Source organism: Hypomesus transpacificus, chromosome 25 (genome assembly GCF_021917145.1).
Source record: "Hypomesus transpacificus isolate Combined female chromosome 25, fHypTra1, whole genome shotgun sequence".
In the NCBI taxonomy this organism is placed as follows: Eukaryota; Metazoa; Chordata; class Actinopteri; order Osmeriformes; family Osmeridae; genus Hypomesus; species Hypomesus transpacificus.
In genome coordinates this window covers 4,212,132-4,232,240 of record NC_061084.1, presented here as the reverse complement: position 1 = coordinate 4,232,240, position 20,109 = coordinate 4,212,132, and the positions used below count along the sequence as shown (strand labels likewise).

Genomic DNA, 20,109 nt, shown 5'->3' with positions numbered 1-20,109 from the left:
CACTGATAAGATTTCTATTAATTTCTGTGTCATTTCTTGGGAGTATCATCGAGTCACTTTTGTTTTTTTTTCTTCTCCAAGTTTTATTTAATTTAATTCCAAACACCATATTTGCTTGCTACTCCCTGGCACCCCCTGCTTATCAGGGCTCGGAGACCCTGTCTCGCCTCTTCTTTGCCTCTCATGCCGACAGAAATCTAATCTTATCAGAGTTCACTGCATTTGCGGCGCTCAACGTGGTGAATGCTAACACACCGCCTCTAACTCCCATGCTGCCTTTTGAGGCTGGCCGCTGGCTGCACACACCCCCCATGCCCGCCGACATCTCAACGCCCACCCCCCATGCCCATGTCGCCGCCTCGCGCCTCATAACCTAACAACGAAAACACAGAGGTCTTCTCTCTTTGCCTTGCTTTGTTTCGTGTTGAAATGAGAAGGGGGAGCGCTTATTTTCCATCATATGTTCCCATGAATGCCAGATTTGTACGCTTGTAGCTTGGCCACTGAAATGTTGAGGTGTACTGCTGAGTTGGACTAACACTTGAAGATAAATGCTCTGAACTGAACGGCACTCAAGTTTGTAGACCTGTATATGAATGTGTGTGTGTGTGTGTGTGTGTGCGTGGGTGGGTGGGTGCGTGGGTGTCTGAATCCAAGATCATTATGGGTCCGTCAATGTATAAACCTAAACTTAAAAATTGAGTTACAATACAGGGCTTTCTAGAAAAAGTGAGTATAAGATGTAGCATGCCAAGTTAGCTGAACAAGCTACAAAACACCTGTTTGTGAACATTTTATGTCGTCCGTCCAAAACTCTCAGTCCTGTCCTTTGAGCCACTGTTGTCACGTCATGGTACAACAATTGTCCGTTACTGTTTATCAAGCCACATTTAATTGTTTTTGCTTGTTCTGTCCCATTAATAAATTTCCTGTGATGCATTTTGAGGGTTAGTGTGTTAACTTTAAGAGTGGGGCAATTCAAAAAATTATACTCAATGTAACGGATTACAGATAATGACTAACAGATAATTTCTGGTCTAGATAATGTTAAGATTTCCCATTCTTAAAGTTAGTTGGCCACTTTAGTAATCTTCCCAATAGTTAAGTAATCAAGATAGATTTACAAGACGGGGAGCCAATGTACACTATATTTAAATATATTCAACCCCTGAATTGTAACAATCTACCTCATATATACCCGTACAATACAGGTACTACAAATGTAATGGGCACAAAGAAGCATAGTATAGAAACTGACCCAAAGCCCAAAACATATCCTGGTAATAACCCAGGCTATGCACACTGCTCAATTTACTCACAAACTTCACTTACAAACTCTAAACAGTATATCTCAAATCATGTCCCTACACAGCAAAATGGAGTTGAACTCCCATTACTGCTCATGACAGCAGCCTGAGCAGCCTCAGCCAAGCTAGGTCACGCTAGTTTCAGATATTTGTTCATGGGAAGCACATCGTCTGAGTCACCATCCATGTTGTCTTCTGGAGTGAATGGTGTCAGTTCTGCGCAAGGGCCGTCAATAATTGTGAGCAAAAAAAACTCCTTTAACATATCTTGTTTCTCGCACCTGCAGGTGATAGAGTTTGACGACGGCTCTGGTTCGGTGCTAAGAATTCAGCCCTTGCGTACGCCCCGAGATGAAGCCATATACGAATGTGTCGCCTCCAACAGTGTTGGAGAGACGAGTGCCACCACCAAACTGTCTGTTTTACGTGGTAGGTGCTAGTAACCCCTTCAAGCTAAAACTAACAGAATGCTCCCAACTCTGTTTAACTTTTACTTCCTACCACCAACCAGGTAAGCAAGCTTTTATTTGTTCTGTGTTCGTCTTGTGTCTTTTTCTTTTCTTGTCTATTCATTCTGGTACAGAATGGTCAGAACTTGATGAGAATATATCACTTTTATTGTCATTTTGAGGCCTTTCAAAGTTTGTATGTTTAGAGGCATTGATGTGTTGGAATAACTATCTGCATCTCAGGGTTATTTTGACAGACTTGATAACACATAGCTCATTAGCAACTTAGAAGAAAACGTTTTGAATTTGAATCAAATAACACATTTGTATTCTGTTTCCTGAAACAGTAATTAAAAGACAGATTAAATAATACAAAATAAAATTCTTAGCCCCCTGGAAAATTAAACAATACCCAAATCATAATTTTTTACATATTCTACATCATCTTTCTATCAAGCAGAATTCATTGTTTTGCTGTGTATTATATTATTTTAATACAAACCCATACTATAGTGTAACCACATGCAACATTAGGCCCTACGGTTGGTTCAACAGTAGATTTATTAATGATAACATCCACATATTTGCATCTGTCCTGTTACTTGTGATTTTGGTGCTCCCCATTTGCACTGGGACTTGACTCATACCATGGAATGGTTGAAGAAAGCTAGATAATATGACTTGTCAACACATGTTTGAGTATTCAGACTACAACATGGTGTCAAGGATTAGGTTCAATATCAGGCACTCCACATTATTTAACTTGATTACACAACTTTTCACAAGCGAATGCTACTTGAGTCCTGGGCTCAAAAGACTGTTAGCATCTTTCTAAACCTTTGACTTAAAAATGGCCGTAAAATGCCTCGAGCTGCCTGAATGAGGTTGGCTCCATTATGCCCAACAATTACAGCACACAGTAAATGAGTTCCTATTGAATTGGGAGCTCCCACCTATAGAAAAGCGCTGGCTCTGCGACTCTGAAGCAGCGTGTCATCCTTGCCCCCCCCTCTTCCCCCCCTTATCTCCCCAACGAGCCAACAAAGAGCTGTGGTGCTGTCTCCAGGGGCCGATTGAAAGGGAAAGGTGGTGGATTCTCATCCATCTCTCCTTTGCTGTTTACACTATGCCACAGAGAGTGTATGTGTGTGTGTGTGTGTGTGTGTGTGTGAGAGAGAGAGAGAGAGAGAGAGAGAGAGAGAGAGAGAGAGAGAGAGAGAGAGAGAGAGAGAGAGAGAGAGAGAGAGAGAGAGAGAGAGAGAGAGAGAGACAGACAATATGACACACACACACACACATTTGAGGCAAAGGGGCATCAGCTCCAAGGAATCTGTTCCTCTCAGCTCTGCAGAGCAGCATTAGCATGTTTATTACCAATCCATTTCTCCCTTCCTTATTCCACATCCTCCGCTTGCCCATCAATGTATCTGCCACTGAAAGAAAGAATGAAAAAACTCTGTTTTGAGATAAAGTATGCTGCTCTCTGGTCAAGCTGGGACAAAAGCTCTCTCTCTTTTTCTCTCTGTTTCTTTATCTCTCTCTCTCTTTCTATCTCCCTTGAACACACTTAAAGATAAATTAAATGTACACACACACACGGGTACTACAAGAATCAACTGGGACTCTTTTCTACAATATTCAGTGTTTTCATGATGGTACACATCTCCATGCACTGGATAAGAAAGAATGTGTACAAAAATACTTTGATATACAAACTGTCATATTACAAAACACCCACACACATCGACAGGATTAAGAGAGTGGTTTTAGCTGTATGTTTTTGAAAGGGCACATGCTATGAGGTATATTATCTCACATGTTGTTGGTTTGGTTCAAACCGGTGAAATGCAAAAAAAGGCAGTCATATAATTTCACAGGGCCATTTCTGTTTTTAACTTTTCTTTTGGCTGACTCATGTCTAGTGCTCGGGCTCCACTGAGCGCCCCCCCGCCAGGGGGGTGAGGTGCTGTATTTGGAGGTCAGGGTAGAGCACTTTTACAAGGTCACACAAACAATGCATTATATATAATAGAGATGCTTGAGTGCAGCCCTTGTTTTGCTCCAGCACGTGTGGTATACCAAAAATACAGAGGGTCGTCCTTCTGTATGTAGTCCAAGCTCAACAGCAACACAACCGTGGAAGGGAGACTTCATTTCACAAGGCGTTTGTCACAACTGGCTGAGGTCAAATCGACGCAACCTTTTCAAAAGTCCTACCAGTTCCACCAGTTGCCTTTTATTACAGCCAGGTGTTTTTGCAACGTTCATGTTGAGATGTCACGGTTGCACAAAGAGACCGCTAATGTAAAATGCAATGCATAGGAAGTGACATTCTCATTTAGTTCATTCGGGCTCCAATGGCCTGTGGTAGAGGAGACAGCAAAGCATCTTTGCTCATGAGCTCTCCACGGGGGGTAATGGCTAATTCCACAAGGAAAAAGTACATTGTTGTAATTGCCAAGCCGTGAGGAAGAAGGGGCTGGAGGTGACGGATCCGGAGTATGGGCCGTATTAGCATTTGGATTGGCCTGGCCTGATGGGAAACGCCATTAGTAATGAACTTCCAGGCTTAGAGAAGTAATTTGCATGAAAGGCGAACCCCGGAGCGTAATGATGTTCCTAGCCAAATCTGCTCGGCCCGTGAATGAGGCCCTTAGTTTGCATATTGTGCCTATTCTCTTGCTCACTTTTGATTAAGTTTGCAATGACTTAAATTCTGTTTGATATGCGTTTGAATTGAGGTTGTCTGATTTGGTGTCTGAAATTGGAAAATGAAAGGAAATGAGGTAGCAGGGAAGAAAAGCACCAGGGCTGAATCATCTTTGTGACACTGAAACCATGGATTTTTGATTGAATTCGCATAACACATAGTATCTCTGAATCTCTGAGAATGTGTGGAATAGAAGTCAATGTTCCCTGGAGCATGATGTAGCTCTGAAAGTTGACTTAGTGAATCAACCAAGACAGTACATCAGCAATTACAGATTAGGAATACAGTACCGCCATCGGTTTGTCATTTAACGGTGGACAGAGCAATTACAGATCTTTGTGCAGTACAGTGAGCACTCTAGTGTCCTATAGTGTTATGCAGATGTGGTCAACTTGATAGTAAAGTGCAAAACCTAGAAACTCACTCCAATAATAGGACATCAAAACACAAGTAGTTTTAAATGCTCTCTTGGTCAAACTGGTTGGTTTGAAATGATCATATTTTTGTCAAAGTATGATAAAAGACTGCTTTTGTGAAGTAGAAATGTCAAGGAACTTCTTCATTAAATATGTACTCTTATAAAAACGCAGTTATTTTTCCCAACGCTTCACAAACCTGTCTTAGTTTGAGCCTGACTTCTAACAGGAAGCAAATGACAGGAAAACGAAACATTGACTGAGTGCTCGTGTTCCTCGGGAAACACATTGCTACATCAGCTGTTTTAGCCCGCCAGAGCACGGAGCACAGTGGGGGTGAAGCAGGTGGCTATTGTAAAATTGCTGCCTGGGATCGCTAGCTTGCAAAAGTCAATGCGGCGGGGAACATAAGGAGGGGCCAAGAGGCACCGTGCTACCGATTCTCTTTAGTTTATACCTAGCAAGTTCTAAGCATGCCATGATTCAGCCCAGTACACAAGGAACTCAATTGTGCAGTACAGAAGAAAAAAAATGAAAAAGAAGAAAATTGTAACTCAGGACTCGCTGATAAAAACATGCTGACTTTGTCCGACTGTCCACCCAATTGAACTCTTTTTGCCGGGACGAATATGAGAGATTTATAAAAGTACCTGAGACAGCGTTTTGCATTTGAAGGAAGTTCTATGACCCCTTTCGTTTGCACTTCTCTGGAACTCCCATCATCTTGCTCTTTTTTGTCAGAGGTGTTTGGCATTCAATCTCATTTTTCTAAAGCAATACAATTAATATTTCCCCCCTTCCCCCTCCACCCCCGGGTCCCCCCACCCTTAGAGTTGAGCGACAGGTGCAAGTTATGGCAGCAGCTGCTTTTTCTTCCCGGGAGTTATTTTCCAGTCATCATCCCCAATTCAACTCACCAAGGATATTTAAGCTCCCATTTTAAGTATGTACGGTCTGGATTTACAGTGTTTTTAATCTCGCCAGTAGATTTAGTTGTTTTAGGCATATTACCAGATTAAAATGTGTTCTGATATGTTCTCATCTTAAAATGTTCTCTCCAGGCACACTGTAGGTGTTGTTACTGCCTGTTTTTCGATTAGTGACGAGCCCCCGGCTGTAAAACCTTGGCAGAGCTGTGCATTATTATAAATCTGCTGGCCAAGGGAGGAGGCCCATGTTGGCTCGAAGCTCCCCTCAAATCTAAATCCTCAGTCTCGTTCATCACTGAAAATGGAACAGATAATGACAAGTTATTTATTATTGTAATTAAAAAGATTGAGTCGACTGTCCGAAAAGAAATTGATCTCGGTGCAGAAAATAATCACCCACACCAACACCCCACCGCACCCAAAGTTTCCCGCGTAATTAATGGAGGAAGTGAATCAGTATTTGTACAGTGCAGAGGGGTGATTTAAGACAAAAAAGAAGCCAAAGTGGTGTTTAGCTAAGAATTATCTGGCCTGCTAACAAGATGGATGTTAGGTTGTATGGTCTGATAAGGAGTTAAAAAAAAAATCTGCCAAAGCCACAAAGCGACTGGGATTGTGTCCACAGCATGATAGATAACATGCTGGTCGCTGCGCCTGACTATTTGTTTTAATAAAAGTAAGCATGGTCCCCTATGAATGAATAATTATTGATTCAGAAGGATGAGCATTGTGTGTTTCCGCGGTACAGTGTTTTCACTTCCATGTCCTACAGTATGCAGTGACCTCAGGTTTCAGACAGGGAGGTGCAATTAGTTGCTTAATGATTTGAAAATGCAAATGTAATGACATTTCGCCAGGCAACAAGGATTTATACTTGTGAATGACCTCAATATTAAAAGAGGAAACCAATGTCTGACAAGGACATTTGACTAAAAAGAGACAGAAAAGATAGTCACACATCCCTTAAAATGAAAACGTTACCTTATAAATTTAATGAAATATTGTTGTGATGAACAATTCTCAAACTTATTTGACTCTAACTTAAGATTCTGGAATTTTCTCCCAAATCCATGAAAAACATTGTGTAATGGACCCCTTTGCCAAGCCATCGTCAAAGAACCCCATAAATGATTAAGATCAGCTTAATCACTTTAATTATCCCCAATGAGCTTTGGAGCTACTATAGCCACCTGCTCACGTTCTAAGGCCTGTGTGTACTGAGTCGCTAAGTAGCCACCAGTCACGATGGTCCCCATAAGACATGGGCTGACTGCTGTGTGGGATTTGCGTCGCCGGAATCAATGAGCATTCTGTGTGCTAGGTTTGCTTCCGAGCTGGAAACTCTTGGTTTCAAAGTAGATGTTTATTAGCCTGAGCCAGGGAGTCAAGGGGTGCTAGTACACAGGCTTTGATCTCAAGTCACTTTCTACTGAATTAATCAAGCACTACAGGGTCACTCCTAATGCATCTAATGATGCTATTCAGAAACCCCCCAAGCCTGCCTGCAAGGCTACTCTCTAATTGCATACAAACAATTTGAGGGTTTAAATGTGAGTTAGTGGAACAAAGTTATTTTTTACCCCATCATTCCAAATGGATGTTTATGTGTACAGTAGTTATGCCTGCTCTGACCAGGCATGTCAATGAGATCCCCTTGTGGTTAATAACGTGGGCTTCCCGAGCAATTTTGTGTCCTTTATGCTAAACCAGGAGTCTCTGAAAAGTCATTTATGCATTGTAGCGAGGCCGCATTTATATAATGTAGCAAGGCCCAAGGACAAAGACAGCTCAACTTCTACTACTTTTGGGACAAAGTCAGTCTGCTAAAGTGAGGCCCTGTTCCATTAAGGCCTTATGGGAACCAGAATGTCTGCAAAGCGTTAGCCAAAGTAAGAGTAATCCCTCTCCGTTCTTTAGTGGCTCTCGGCCCCAGCTATTTCAATAATTCATCCAAACTCCCCCGCCCTTTTTTTTCTAGCCATACACAGAGCTCAGAGATATTCTCAGGTGGGACGTTCCTCGGACATTTATGGTGCACGTCATCTGGTGTGTTGGTCAGATGAGCCCGTGCTCCAGTGGTAGAGCCCTGAGCCATGACCTATAAAGATCCCTGACCGTGTCATGCTGACATGCTTACCGTTGAGGAAAAATCATGGAAGTTCTGAACATTTGCGGGAATGGTTTACTCTCAAATTGAATAAAGGGTGTATTTTGTTACACTGCACCTATGCTGTGGAAGATTTTACTGGCTCAAGCACTAAATTGGCAATGTAGCTTTTACTCCAAAGCAGACATTCCTAGAAATACAAAAGAGCAAAGAGCAGATAGATCTGTCCTCTCTCACACTGTGTCGTTAGAAAAGCCTGTTTGACCAAACTGACCTGGCTGTTTGTGAATGTTAGGTACATGAAGGTTAATGAAGCATCGCAAGGTCTCGTGGTTCAACCTTCTGTCTGTTTTCCTGCCCGGTAGGGCGACTCACCTGGTCACTTGCTATCCCCTAGACTCCTGCTGAGACCAGCTTCTGGCGACGTTCTGCGACAGCTAGCCTCTGAGCTACCATGTTGTCAAGCTAGCCCCCTTCCAGCCAGCCACAGAGAAATATTGATCTAAACACAATCGCAAAGCTAGTAAACTCACTACGATTTTGTGGGACCTTTTTTTTGTATTAATATGTTTTAAATCTAAAACGGCAGTGACATTGGATCTGTATGTGACAGGTTTACAGTTTCACATCTCATACTAAGGTAGAATTGTCATTGCTGAAAGGTAGATGACCCTCACTTCAGCACGTTATACTTTCAAAAATGTTTCCACAGAAAATGGGATGAATTCGTGAACACAGAGTGTACCACCCATAACACTTTGAGAGATGTTTGTACAAGTCACACTGTGTCGTACGCTACAGCAGGCACGTTGAAACAGCAAAGCCTGTCTCCAGCCTCCTAGCTTTCAGCTCATACTGCACACACACGGTCAGACATATGGACAGGCGTCTTTACGAGAGGGAAAGCAGCGCCGGTGTGTTTGTGCATTCCTCGCCACGTCCGCTTTATTTACAAACGCTTAATGTGCTCAAGAGGATCGAATGTGGGTTGATGGACTGTTAAAATCGGAGCTCCCAAAGCGTCCTCTTGGAAGTGTATAGAGAACGGGAGAGAGAGACTGAGTGAAAGACTTCTATCTCAAGCTTTGTGTTAGAGCAAATAGCTCTGAGCGATGTTGAATTCGATTTCTTTTCTTCCCCCTGCCTCTTCTGAATATTACTAATCATAACAGAAAAACAGTGCTGATGGCTGATAAGATGACGAGGAGGAACCTTTTTCCATGCTAAATAAACGACCCTCTGTTTTCTGAGGTAAATGGATTCTTCGCTCAAGGTAACAACCAGCAAATGGAATATGCAAAGTAAATTCCTAAACAGAGAGAGACAGAGACAGAGAGAGAGAGAGAGAGAGAGAGAGAGAGAGAGAGAGAGAGAGAGAGATGCAGAGAGAGAGAGAGAGAGGGGGAGATTGAGAGAGGGGGAGATGCAAAGACAGAAAGGGGGAGATGCAGAGAGAGAGAGAGATACAGAGATTGAGAGAGGGGTGCAGAGAGGGAGGGAGATACAGAGAGATGGGATGAGGTAGTATCCAGAGACATCCATGAAGGAGGACTGATATATACAGGATGAAAAGAGAGTCTCGGGCAGATAAAATAGAGTAAACAGAAGGCATTTTAAAGAAGAGCGACGGGATAAAGGTAGGGAAAGCAAGAGTAAAGAACAGATTCTCAGACAGCTGAAAGGGAGAGAGGTCAAGGGGGGGGGGGGGGGGGGGGGGGGGAATGAAATAAAGAAAGGTGTACGCTTTATCCCTCTAGCTGATCTCCAGCACTCAGAGCAGTACATCTGCTGGAGTTGTGGAGCAGTCTGCACAGCAGAGGGGGGAGCATTTGAGCATAAACACAGCGCTCTGCCCTCCCTCCCTCCCTGCCTCGCCTGCCTTGCTGCTTGCCCGGCTAGGCCTTTAGAGAAAGCTGCCTTTACTCATCCTGCTTCATCCCTCCTTTTCATCTCTCTCTTCATCCGTCCATTTCACCGCCCCCCCCCCAGTGGCATACAACACACTTTCTCTCCCTCTCTCTGTCTCTCTTCTCTTTACCTCCCCATTACATTTTATATACCTGCCTCTCTTTCTCTCTCTTTTCCCTGCTCCACTTGCTGTGCTTGCGTGCACATAGAGGGACACAACAGAACATCTGTCGTGTTCCTGAATGACGCCGGCTCCGCAGAGGGTAGGCAAGGCCCCCGCCAGCGGCGGCCCCCGCCTCCGTCGCCACCCTCGGTCGGCCGGTAGGATCCAGCCGCCCCTCGACAGGGATGAAAGACAGCCGAGGGGGGAGGCTGGAGAACACTGGGCAGGGTCAGGATTACAGACTAGTACCAAGTGGCACGTCACCCATGTCTTCTGCCTGTCAGCGTAGAATGAAAGACGATTTTTCCCCTCCCACGCGGCACGGACACTGTTCTGTTTGGTACACGGTAGCCTGTGTCCGTCTGGATGCAGAACCGGGTGTTCTTTCAACGGTGTCAATGGATTGTTCGAGGATAGGGTGGAAGATTGGATTGTCGTTTGAGGTAGACGATGAGCTCGAGATGGGCTGGTACCCTGATTGTTGTTTCGAGAAGGTCAGTACAAGCCAAGTTTAATGTCAAGTTTCAGCCTGACACGCTGCAAGGCCATGCCTAACGACAGTGATCAAGTAATTGGTTGTCAAATGACATATTGGTCAGTGACTAGTTTTGATCGTATTCCATGCCTCATTAAAAATAATGAAGTAATGAGTATGTGATAAACTGCAGAGGCTTCATTTTCATTTCATATTGGGGTTAGTGTCTTGTTATTTACATGAGTTAAAACTTTACATTTTAAAGTTGCACACTATATAAAACTTTCTTTGAGTCTACCTAAGAGATTTGACTTTTTCTAACTTCTCATTTAACTTTAGGACTTTCTCCGGTGTCATTCTGAATGAAGAATGACTGTGAGTGTTCGTCTGTGAAGGAGGTTTTGGAAAATAAAGCAGCCAATGATTAATTGATTGGCTCTGCAATGGAGTCTCATAATCTCAGGCATTAGCTGAGGGTGTTTTAATAGCAAATAAAAAAAGCATTCAATTAATTATAGAATCTCAAAGGGGATTTAGAAAGGAAACAATCAGTGCAGAGCACAAAGAAGATGATGCTATTTTTCACTGAGACAGGGTGGTGAAGACCTGAGGTTAGAGTCCTCTCTCCTCCTCCAACTCAGCACCTCACCCACACACAGACGTCCCCCCCCCCTCCCACCACCACCCTCACCCAGACCCCCTCCCCACCCCTACCCAATCAAAAACCCCATTTAATGTATCTTTTCCTTACCATCATTTACGCCCTTTAATACTCCAGCTGGTAGAGAAACTCCCGTACTGGTGTAACGGGACACCTTGTTTTAATGTCAAACACCGATACATTACGATCGTTAACGAACAGACTGGACACAATTTCACAACTGGGATTCTATTTGACGCCCCCCTCTCCCCCCTCCACTCCAGGCGATAGAGGTGAAAACTAATTCTAGCAGCTGTTTTGTTGAGTCCCTCATTTTCACACTCTGTCTCTGCAAATTTTTCAAATTGACTTTGTATCCACAGCAAATTAGTGAAATCCTTTGCTGAGGGGATGTAGAAAATTATGACATTATAGTAAGAAAAAAAACAAAATTGGCAGACGTTAAAATGTTGCTGTCATAGCCTATGTATTTGCACATCTTTATATTTTGTATCTGGGACAGTTTTTTGCATGTCAGCAGCAGTTCTTTTCCCATGCTTGCTTGAGATATGTTCCTAAATACATCTCATTTCTAAATAAATATGTTTAGCAAAGGACAGTCAGTTTCTTGACCTATTCTTCTACAGCATGGCCGTATTACATGACTGAACCTGGGCAGATGTAAACGTTTAGCATGTCACCTGGTGTGGAGGCAGTCTGCTCACAATTGACTAGGAAATATAAAGATATCCCCCCCCCCCCCCCGCCCCCCCCCCCCCACACACACACACACACTTACTCAGGGGATTCTTATTGACAGGCCTTGCTTCTGAGTAACTGGCTCCACCAGTGGAACATACATCTGTTTACTAGTCTGAGTCAACTGGGTCAGGGCTTTCACAACAAACTTGAACTATTCATCGCTTCTCTAAATCCCTCGGGATTACTGAGGTCCTGCCAGTCCCACATGCAGTCATGAATGTCAATTGTGGAGTAGCTTTCTGTGTTAGTCATAGTCCGACTGGAAAGGTAGTTTTAACTAATTGAACAACGCTTATTCTTTATTTTGTTTTATTTTACTTTAAGGTTGTTCCAAAAGTAGTCCGACCCCAAGATGTCTTCATCCACAACGTTAATGACTCCTGTTTCTGTGCCGGAAAAGGCATAAAGTCTTTCTTTGTTTCACAGGGGCTTCGTTTGAGGTTGGATCAGAGCACTCATAGCTTGTGAGGCTGCCAAGTAACAAGTCTAAATGATAACTCAGGCAATCCAACTCCCTCGTTTCTATGGCTGGCTGTGCCTGGTCTGTCTTAATTGATGGCTAGAAGTCTTGTGTTCGCCATCATTGTATTAGCAAGCGTGACGTTTGTCTAATGCCCTTTGATGTGCAAAGGCTTATTTGGGGACAGAGTCAGAATTGGATCTGAGAGAAGATCTAAAGGATTCCGTTATCTTATTGTGGTGAGGGCCGCACATAGCTGGATAGAGATCTCCACTTAAGATTAAAAAGGCAGTTGAACTCCCTACAAAATGTTGGGTCCTATTTTAATCTAACATTCTGTCTAGCATTATTGGAAAAGACTATCACATGCCATGAATAATAGAGTTTATATGATAATATAGTGTAGGATAGTAATCAGTCCTGGATTCTAACCTTGTGATCTTGACTGTTTGGCTGTCAGTCCAACTTGTGTCTCTTTGCATGATCGCTGACACCTGCCCCTCAGCACAGATATCAGACCCCCTACATGTCAAAGGTCATCTTTGTTTCTTGAATCCCAAGTATGTTAACTATTCGGCCCAAGGCGACGTTGAGACATTTGTTATCCAGCAAGGATTTCCATGAGAAGTTTCCAGTGTCAAAGTCAGCAAGCAACTCTTTGTTTTTACCCAATCAGTCTTCAAGCCAATCCTCTGTTGAAAGTGGTCTTAGAGCAGTACATGGTGTTAGAGTTGCTTGCCCTTAAGAGCTATCAAGAAATACAAGACGATTGGAACACCAGTATAGCAAGCAGCTATTGGTCAAAACTATTAATATTCAAGAGCTTTTAAATCTCTTCCTTTAACACAAACAAACCAAATGTAGACAAACACGTACACTACACTAGCCTATATAAAGAGTCAGCCAACCTATTTTATTAGACCTTATTGGTTGTGATTGTATTTTAATGCTCCTATTTCGGTCACATGGTCCCTGCCTTTATCCCGCCAGAAAAGCAATGGTAAAAACAACATGTCAGCAATTTGAGGTCACTAGGACTGCGACACATTCTCTCAATTATTTACAGCGTCTCTCCTGTCTCCATGTTTTTTTTTTTTCCTTTAAGACTTCAACACCTGTTTAGGTTTACAGGAACAGCCAGTCCCTTTTTAAGGAAACCCCCAGGCTGGTTTGATTTCTTTCATGATTTATTCACCAGCTTTTCTCAGGGGGAGTGAATTTGGAAGGTACATCTGACTTCAGGGACAAAAACAGTTATGGGAGGGTAAACTGGTGACTTTGAATTCAAGTGGCAGGTTTGAGGTAAATCTTGAGTTTGAAAAGAGAAAGAAGGGGAAAAGAAATAAAGAAGGAAATCGCGGTGAGCCATCTGTTCACTTTGGCTGCGCGGCAAGAGATAAACCTACTAGTACGAGAAAGAGCAAGCAGTTGCAGTGTCATTTCCCGACCCCAGGGTGGAAAATTCAAATAAAGTGATAAGTTCACCTCTGTAGATGTTTATTGGCGGAATGATGAATGGAAACGCAGAAAAACAAAGAGTTGTGGCATTCATAAGGATGCACCCTCAGAGCCTGAGCTGACACACTTTGGGATATTTGAAGCAAGCTGTCCGTAGCTGATAAAGCTAACTGGAGTCTAGATTGAAAGCCTGCCATTCCTGATGTGCCGGATTGTAAAACATACACCTTTTACCGCGGTGTGAATTGTACCGTGTAAGTATAGCAAGGGAAACAACAGAAGGAAGGGTTGGGAGTGGAGAGGAGAAACGACAGAATGATAGAGGGATAGAAGAGAGCGCGAATGGCGTCATCGAATTGGCACAAAGGGGAATATCTACCCGCCTTTGTTAATCAAGAGCTCTTAAATTCGGTTGAGTAATTTTGTTTGAGAGAAAACAAAAGCATAATTAACAGTTCCCTCTCGTATGCCAAAGAAAACATAATTGAATGCATCGGTTCAACAGGAGGCGAGAGGGAAATTTGTGTTTGAGAGGATCCAGGTCGCTGTTGAGTGGATAAACTAACTACTGTAGGTAGACTTGTGTAAACAGAAAACACTTTTCCAAACTTAAGTGAGTGCAATTGTCGTCAAGATGCTGGTATAAATTTAAGGCCTCACAATAAAGGTAATGATGTGTCTCAAATAAAGGCAACGTCATTTTTCACAGACTGAATAAGGAATAGTTTTCCTTGTACAAAGGATGACCTGGCATCCTGCACGGTTTTAGATTCCCTAAATTCCCTATCATGTAACATAACTGGGTCATAGACTGTATTAAAATAGCGGGTTGGGCACATTATTGATGCCTTCTATGGCCATAGTGCGGCTTGGCCTGTTTTCCATGCTCACATATGCCACATTGTTGTGTCTATGCCAGGGTTGGGTAATGGTCCATTCCTAACTTTGTCAGAGCGTCAGTAATCCTCAGATCTACTCATGTATTTCTGCTATTTATCATCATCCTCAGACCTCACCCCTCATCTTTGTCCAAGGACAAGATTGGTTGTTTAACTTAATTTGAGTTTGGTCAAGTCAAGTTTATTTCGATAGCACATTTCAACGACAAGGCAATTCAAAGTGCTTCACATAACACCATTAAAAGCATCAAAACATAATACAAAAGAAAACAAGATGTGAAACAATGAGGAACATTCAATAAAACAGTCAACAATCAAGAAATAGAATAGAAATAAAATACAGGAGTGAGATGCAGAAATTGATCGATATCCTTAAACCTGGCTCAATTAAAGGCAACTCCCTATCACTGGCCAAGACTGTGTTCATTGAATCCCCTCTGAGGTCAGTGGACTTAGTTGTTGGCCCCCTGCTTTTCTGTGTGTGCTGCATGCCTGCACTTGTAGGTCAGTATTGTCCGAACCCCATGAAGTCCCATCTCCTAATTAGGAGTAGTTCAGTTAATGAATGCCCCACCAACAAGGCAAGCCACACACTCAGCAAGCCCAGGTCCAAAAGAGAAACGTGATAAACATCTTCTAGTGAGACTGTACCAATTCACTTCTTCTTTTGCTGATTTGATCACTTATACAGTGCAGTGTATACAGTACAATATGTGTGTTTAAACAGTACTATAACATGTTGTGCTGCAGTAATGGGAGCTTTGACTGGAGCTTAGATTTCTTTCTGAAAAAAATAAGAAATAAGCACATTGATGTCATACTCAAGGGTTAATGTTTCGTGCCCCCTTTGTGCTGCCTTAAAACCACTTCGGCTGGGACCGAAAGAATACAAAGGAATCCTGAGCTCGTCTCGCAGTGCAAGAAGACAGGAAATATAGGAGGGATGGATGAGGAGCAGCCCAACATTTCAGCAATTCGATAATCCGTCATTTTCGGGTTTGGGGATAGGGATTCCCAAACAACAATGCTGTCTTGGCATGCTCCTTTCTCTAGCTCCATGCCACAACAACTGACCTGTGACAGCCTCTTTAAGGAGATTGTATCCACTCAATACGTCCAACAAATATATCTTATTAGGGGATGCGGGGATTTTCCTTGGGGAATAACTCGAACGCCCCGGGTGAAAAGTAGCTTCGTGTGAAAAGAAAAAGGGGCTGACTGAACCCAATGCCTGTGCAGCAAGCACGGAATTAAACCTGGAATGTGACCGGAAAGGTTTATGTCTTTTTTGCTTTAGTTTGGGAATCCACCGTGGCGAAAGGCTTATTTTTCTCCCCCAATCCCTTTGTACTTATTGGGTAATTTTGAATATGGTTTGGAAGAAGAAAAAAAAATATCACTGTATTTGTCTACCACGTTAACAAAATAGCTTGTCATTTATGATTGATACAGTATCATATTCACCACAATACAGAAACGTAAAAATAGTATCTAGCATTGCCAACCAGAAAGAACACACTTTAACTTCCTGTCAAAGACTGACAAGAGTCAATTTATCCAAAAGCTTTAGGTCAGGTACAAGGCATTGAAAACTGGCAATAGCTATGAAAAACCTGTCGGACTGGCAAAACGTTCCAATGAGGTAACAACTGAGCAATGTTCCATGCTATTTTCCCTCAAACATTCAGTAAACGTTGATCGTTAGCAGGACACCCTGGTCAGAGGGAGACCGGGCTGCCATTTTACGATGCAAATGAAACGTTCCTCATACAGAGAACCACGTTATCATTATATCCCACTATATCCCCCCACCTCTGTCAGCCCGGTAGGCAACACCAGGCTTAGTTGGTTGGGTAAACAGTAACTAATCACTTCCAAATGCTTGCATGGTCGGTTGGGACTCAATTAGCCTCATTTAATTAGGGTCCTCCCAAGGAGAATATTACTTATGTTTGTCAGGCGTAATCACAACGTGTGCTGGAGGGTGTCACGGCAGGGAGTGGACTTTGGGTTTAGGGGGCGGCGGGTTAGTTGTAGTGTTGATAAATCGAAGCGAGCTGGTCCCATGCATGGAGTCACCAGTAGAGGGACTTTTTATACAGTGGAAAGGCCAGTGTTGTCGCGGTGAGCTCGCGTGGTCTGGGAGATGCCCAGAGAAGACATGAGTGATCGATTCTCATCATCTGCTAATGGCCCAAGCTTATGCCCAATGACCTCATGTCTTTAGTGAAAATATGCTCACTGCGGGACTATTTGAGCCAATTCCTGCCTCCCCCTCCCCCACCCCCAATCACATACTTGGCGCCACATTCCCTTAGCTGATGGCCTGACTGGTTAATGTGTGCAAATTGTCATTGGGAGTCCTTTTATATCAGGCCCCAACGCTCAGCACTTCTACAGGAGGTGACTTCAGCATTTCTCTCCATCTAATTTAGTGTGTAGAACCATTGTTGAATATACAGTAAGATCTCAGGCAGGGTTTAAAGTAGAAGCTGCCCTTGTCTTAAATTGTCCTTGAGATTGCATTTTTCGCTGGAGAAGCCTGGAAAAAAAAAAAATCAAAAATCATTTTTTTTTTTTTATTTAACCTTTTATCTCGGTGCCTCGACATAATGTAAAAGGTAGTGGACTGTACTTGTACTGTACAACTCTACCTATACAGCACACACACACATCTAACTTTCTTCCCCATTTCTAGTCCTAACTGGGGAAACAGCCCAAGAGTTCCTGCAGCAGAAATGAATTAGGTTTTAGCAGATAATTTATGCGACCACAAGTTGAAAACCAAGCCCAGACTATTAGCGGAACTGCAAACATAGCACATGGTAAAAATGGCCGCCTCTGCTCCCCTGTGATTAATTAATTCACTCCCTTTGTTTAACTCTTTGTCAATAATTCAAGTTTCAGGGGGGAGAAAGACAACAACAAACATGTCTGTGGCACAAATTAAATAGCGATTAATCGGGTTTTTACTGTCCCCCATCGGCCACTCTCAGAAAGCGCTGCGGCAGCGAGGCGGATTTCAGTTGTTAATCACACTAGAAGTGGGAGAATGTGTTTAATTTCCTCCCCTTATTTATTATCTCAATGCTAATTCGCTCGATGGGGTGAATGATTGCGCGGGAGTGGCGAAGGGGATGGAGAGAGAGAGAGAGAGAACGAGAGAGAGAGGAAATGACCATCTTTCAAAGCACCTTGGCTGTAGAGCTATGCTCCAGCGCTGTCCGGAGATACTTCACAGCTGATGTCATGACTTCTTAGCGGCTCGAAGGAGGACGGATGCGCGGGTAGGCCGTAAATTAAGTCTCTGGGGTAAGCAGGAATTTGTCGAAAAGGCCAGAAAAGTTGGTACCAGACAATTAGTTTTAAATGTACCGCCCCAAGCCACATCAGCTGCCTATGTATGAGGTTTGGATAGGAACCCTTGACACTCCATCAAGAAAGATTTCTGTTTCTTATTACACTTGACAGAGACTTATTTTATGCCTCTTTTACAGAGTAATCCAGCTTTAGCATGCACAGTACAGTCATAAATGCTAGCAGTCAACAGTCGATAGGATTGTTGTTCTGTCATGAGTCAGACACCAGTGTTTCAACAAAGGTCTGTCAAACTGTCTGCATTTATGGAGGGATTGTGTCAAGCAAGACTGTGTTGTCAAGGCAGAGCATGAGGGTATGTTTGAAAAGAAGCAATGCGCTGGTCTCCCCTTTTCTCTCTATTCCATACAGTGTAATTACGACGGGGATTTGGTCGACCAGAATTACACCCGTTATGTTTCTCATATTTCTCAGAGGACAGCCAAATTACGATCTCTTGAGCACTTTTTTAGCCAGCAAAAATACATTGCACTTTTTCCCCCCCCCCAACATTGATTTTTGGGCTGCATGGATTGTCACATCCAATTATTATATTCAACATGCGGCCATGCTTCAAGGCACACTCCTGGCTATTGTGTCCAAGCAGGTAGGCATCTGGCTCCCTTCAGAATCGACTGGTTTTCCGTTCGACCTTGGAAAGGCTGCGGAGGGCTCGGGAGAGAGCCACCTCGCACAATTAATTCCTCTCCCCTTTCTCTCCCTCCTGCCCCCCTGCTGAAACGAACACCTTTGCCAAGCCCATTTTCTTTCATTAGGCTATTTCGGAAATGTTGCTTTAACATGGCGGTGGGTTTTATGAAACAGAAATGTCCCGTTTTTTTCCCATAACTGAGATTCACACATTACAGTGGTGGCATTTCTATTCAGTATCCAAAATGGTTTCTTCGTCTTTATGTAGTAGTAACAGTCACTACCAGCCAATTAAATATTACACATTCAGGGTTTAAATAGAAAGACATTCCTTTGCTAGATGTATAGTTGGGGATACTGACACACTCTTTATAGGAAGTGGAGCAGTTATAAAGGAGAAATGTTCAGGCTATTTTCCTTAAAATCATTTCAAGTTACTACTCACTAACTTCGAACAGCTCATAAAAATCAAACGGACATGCACCATGTACATGCAACGGGCAGTGTAGTATTGTTTTTCCTTGAGGGACATTCTGTGCCTCATTCACCTGTCTTTTTGTCCACTCTCTCTTGTTACTCTGTGATCAGTGACTCGATTCTGTTTGTTTGTGGTGTGATTGATTGTAACTGAAGATGTTAATTGTGTGCCCACAACCTGTGTCTAACAGGTAGCTCAATACATTACAGAAGAGGCAAAGTTTAGCAGCACCCACTTGTGGTATTTACCTCTAATGAGCACCACAGTCAAGGTTGTTCGAGGCTCTTTGTCGAGGGCATTAAAAACACAATGCCGGTGATCACTTGATCATCGTCACCCCCTTGCATCGGGTCCATCTAATAAGGATTCAGCCGGATCCATCAAGTGGACTTGGTCTCATGTTATGATATGGTGTGTCAGTTCAGGCAGGGACGCTGAGATGCAGAGGAAAGTTTTCGAGTTCAAACTGAAGTTTCAAATTTGTAATGAAGTCTTGTACGAAAGGATTGACCCCGTTCAGGTATCCTCTCTCTGGCAGATAGGCCTAGCCAGGAGCAACGCTGGAAGAGGGCCATGATTGTCGTTTGGCTGAGCAGGCACGGCGGCGTCTCAAAGCTGTTTCCAGCCTGATGTGTCCTCGTGAAAATTTAGTGAAGAAAACGACTGGAAAAAAGGCGCCTTTTTCTGAGAATGATGGAGGGATGTTAATTAGCCGTATCACAACAGGGAGAGGGAGGCTTTGGTGTTCACGTTCCCATTCTTATGCCGAGCATCTTGTCCTGTGCATTAACGCTCAAAGCTAGCTGTTAGCTCAACCAATGTCAAGCGGCATCCATTTTGGCTGTGTTTTTTTTTAGTCTGTATGCTAAAGCTCCACCGTAGGGTGTCTGCAGTCCACATAGCCAAAGACTAAATTGAACAGCATCCATTTTGGATGCGT

At 43.2% G+C, this 20,109-nt stretch overlaps 1 protein-coding gene across 9 annotated transcripts in view; it reads left to right on the top strand.

Moving 5' to 3' along the window:
* Positions 1–20,109, top strand: part of LOC124487160 (receptor-type tyrosine-protein phosphatase delta-like) — a 111,756-nt gene that overhangs the window by 38,924 nt on the left and 52,723 nt on the right. For all 9 annotated transcript variants that reach the window (XM_047049269.1, XM_047049268.1, XM_047049266.1 and 6 more), the window contains exon 4: positions 1,595–1,736. In XM_047049269.1, coding sequence (XP_046905225.1) covers positions 1,595–1,736 — 142 coding nt within the window. The remainder of the gene's footprint in view (positions 1–1,594; positions 1,737–20,109) is intronic.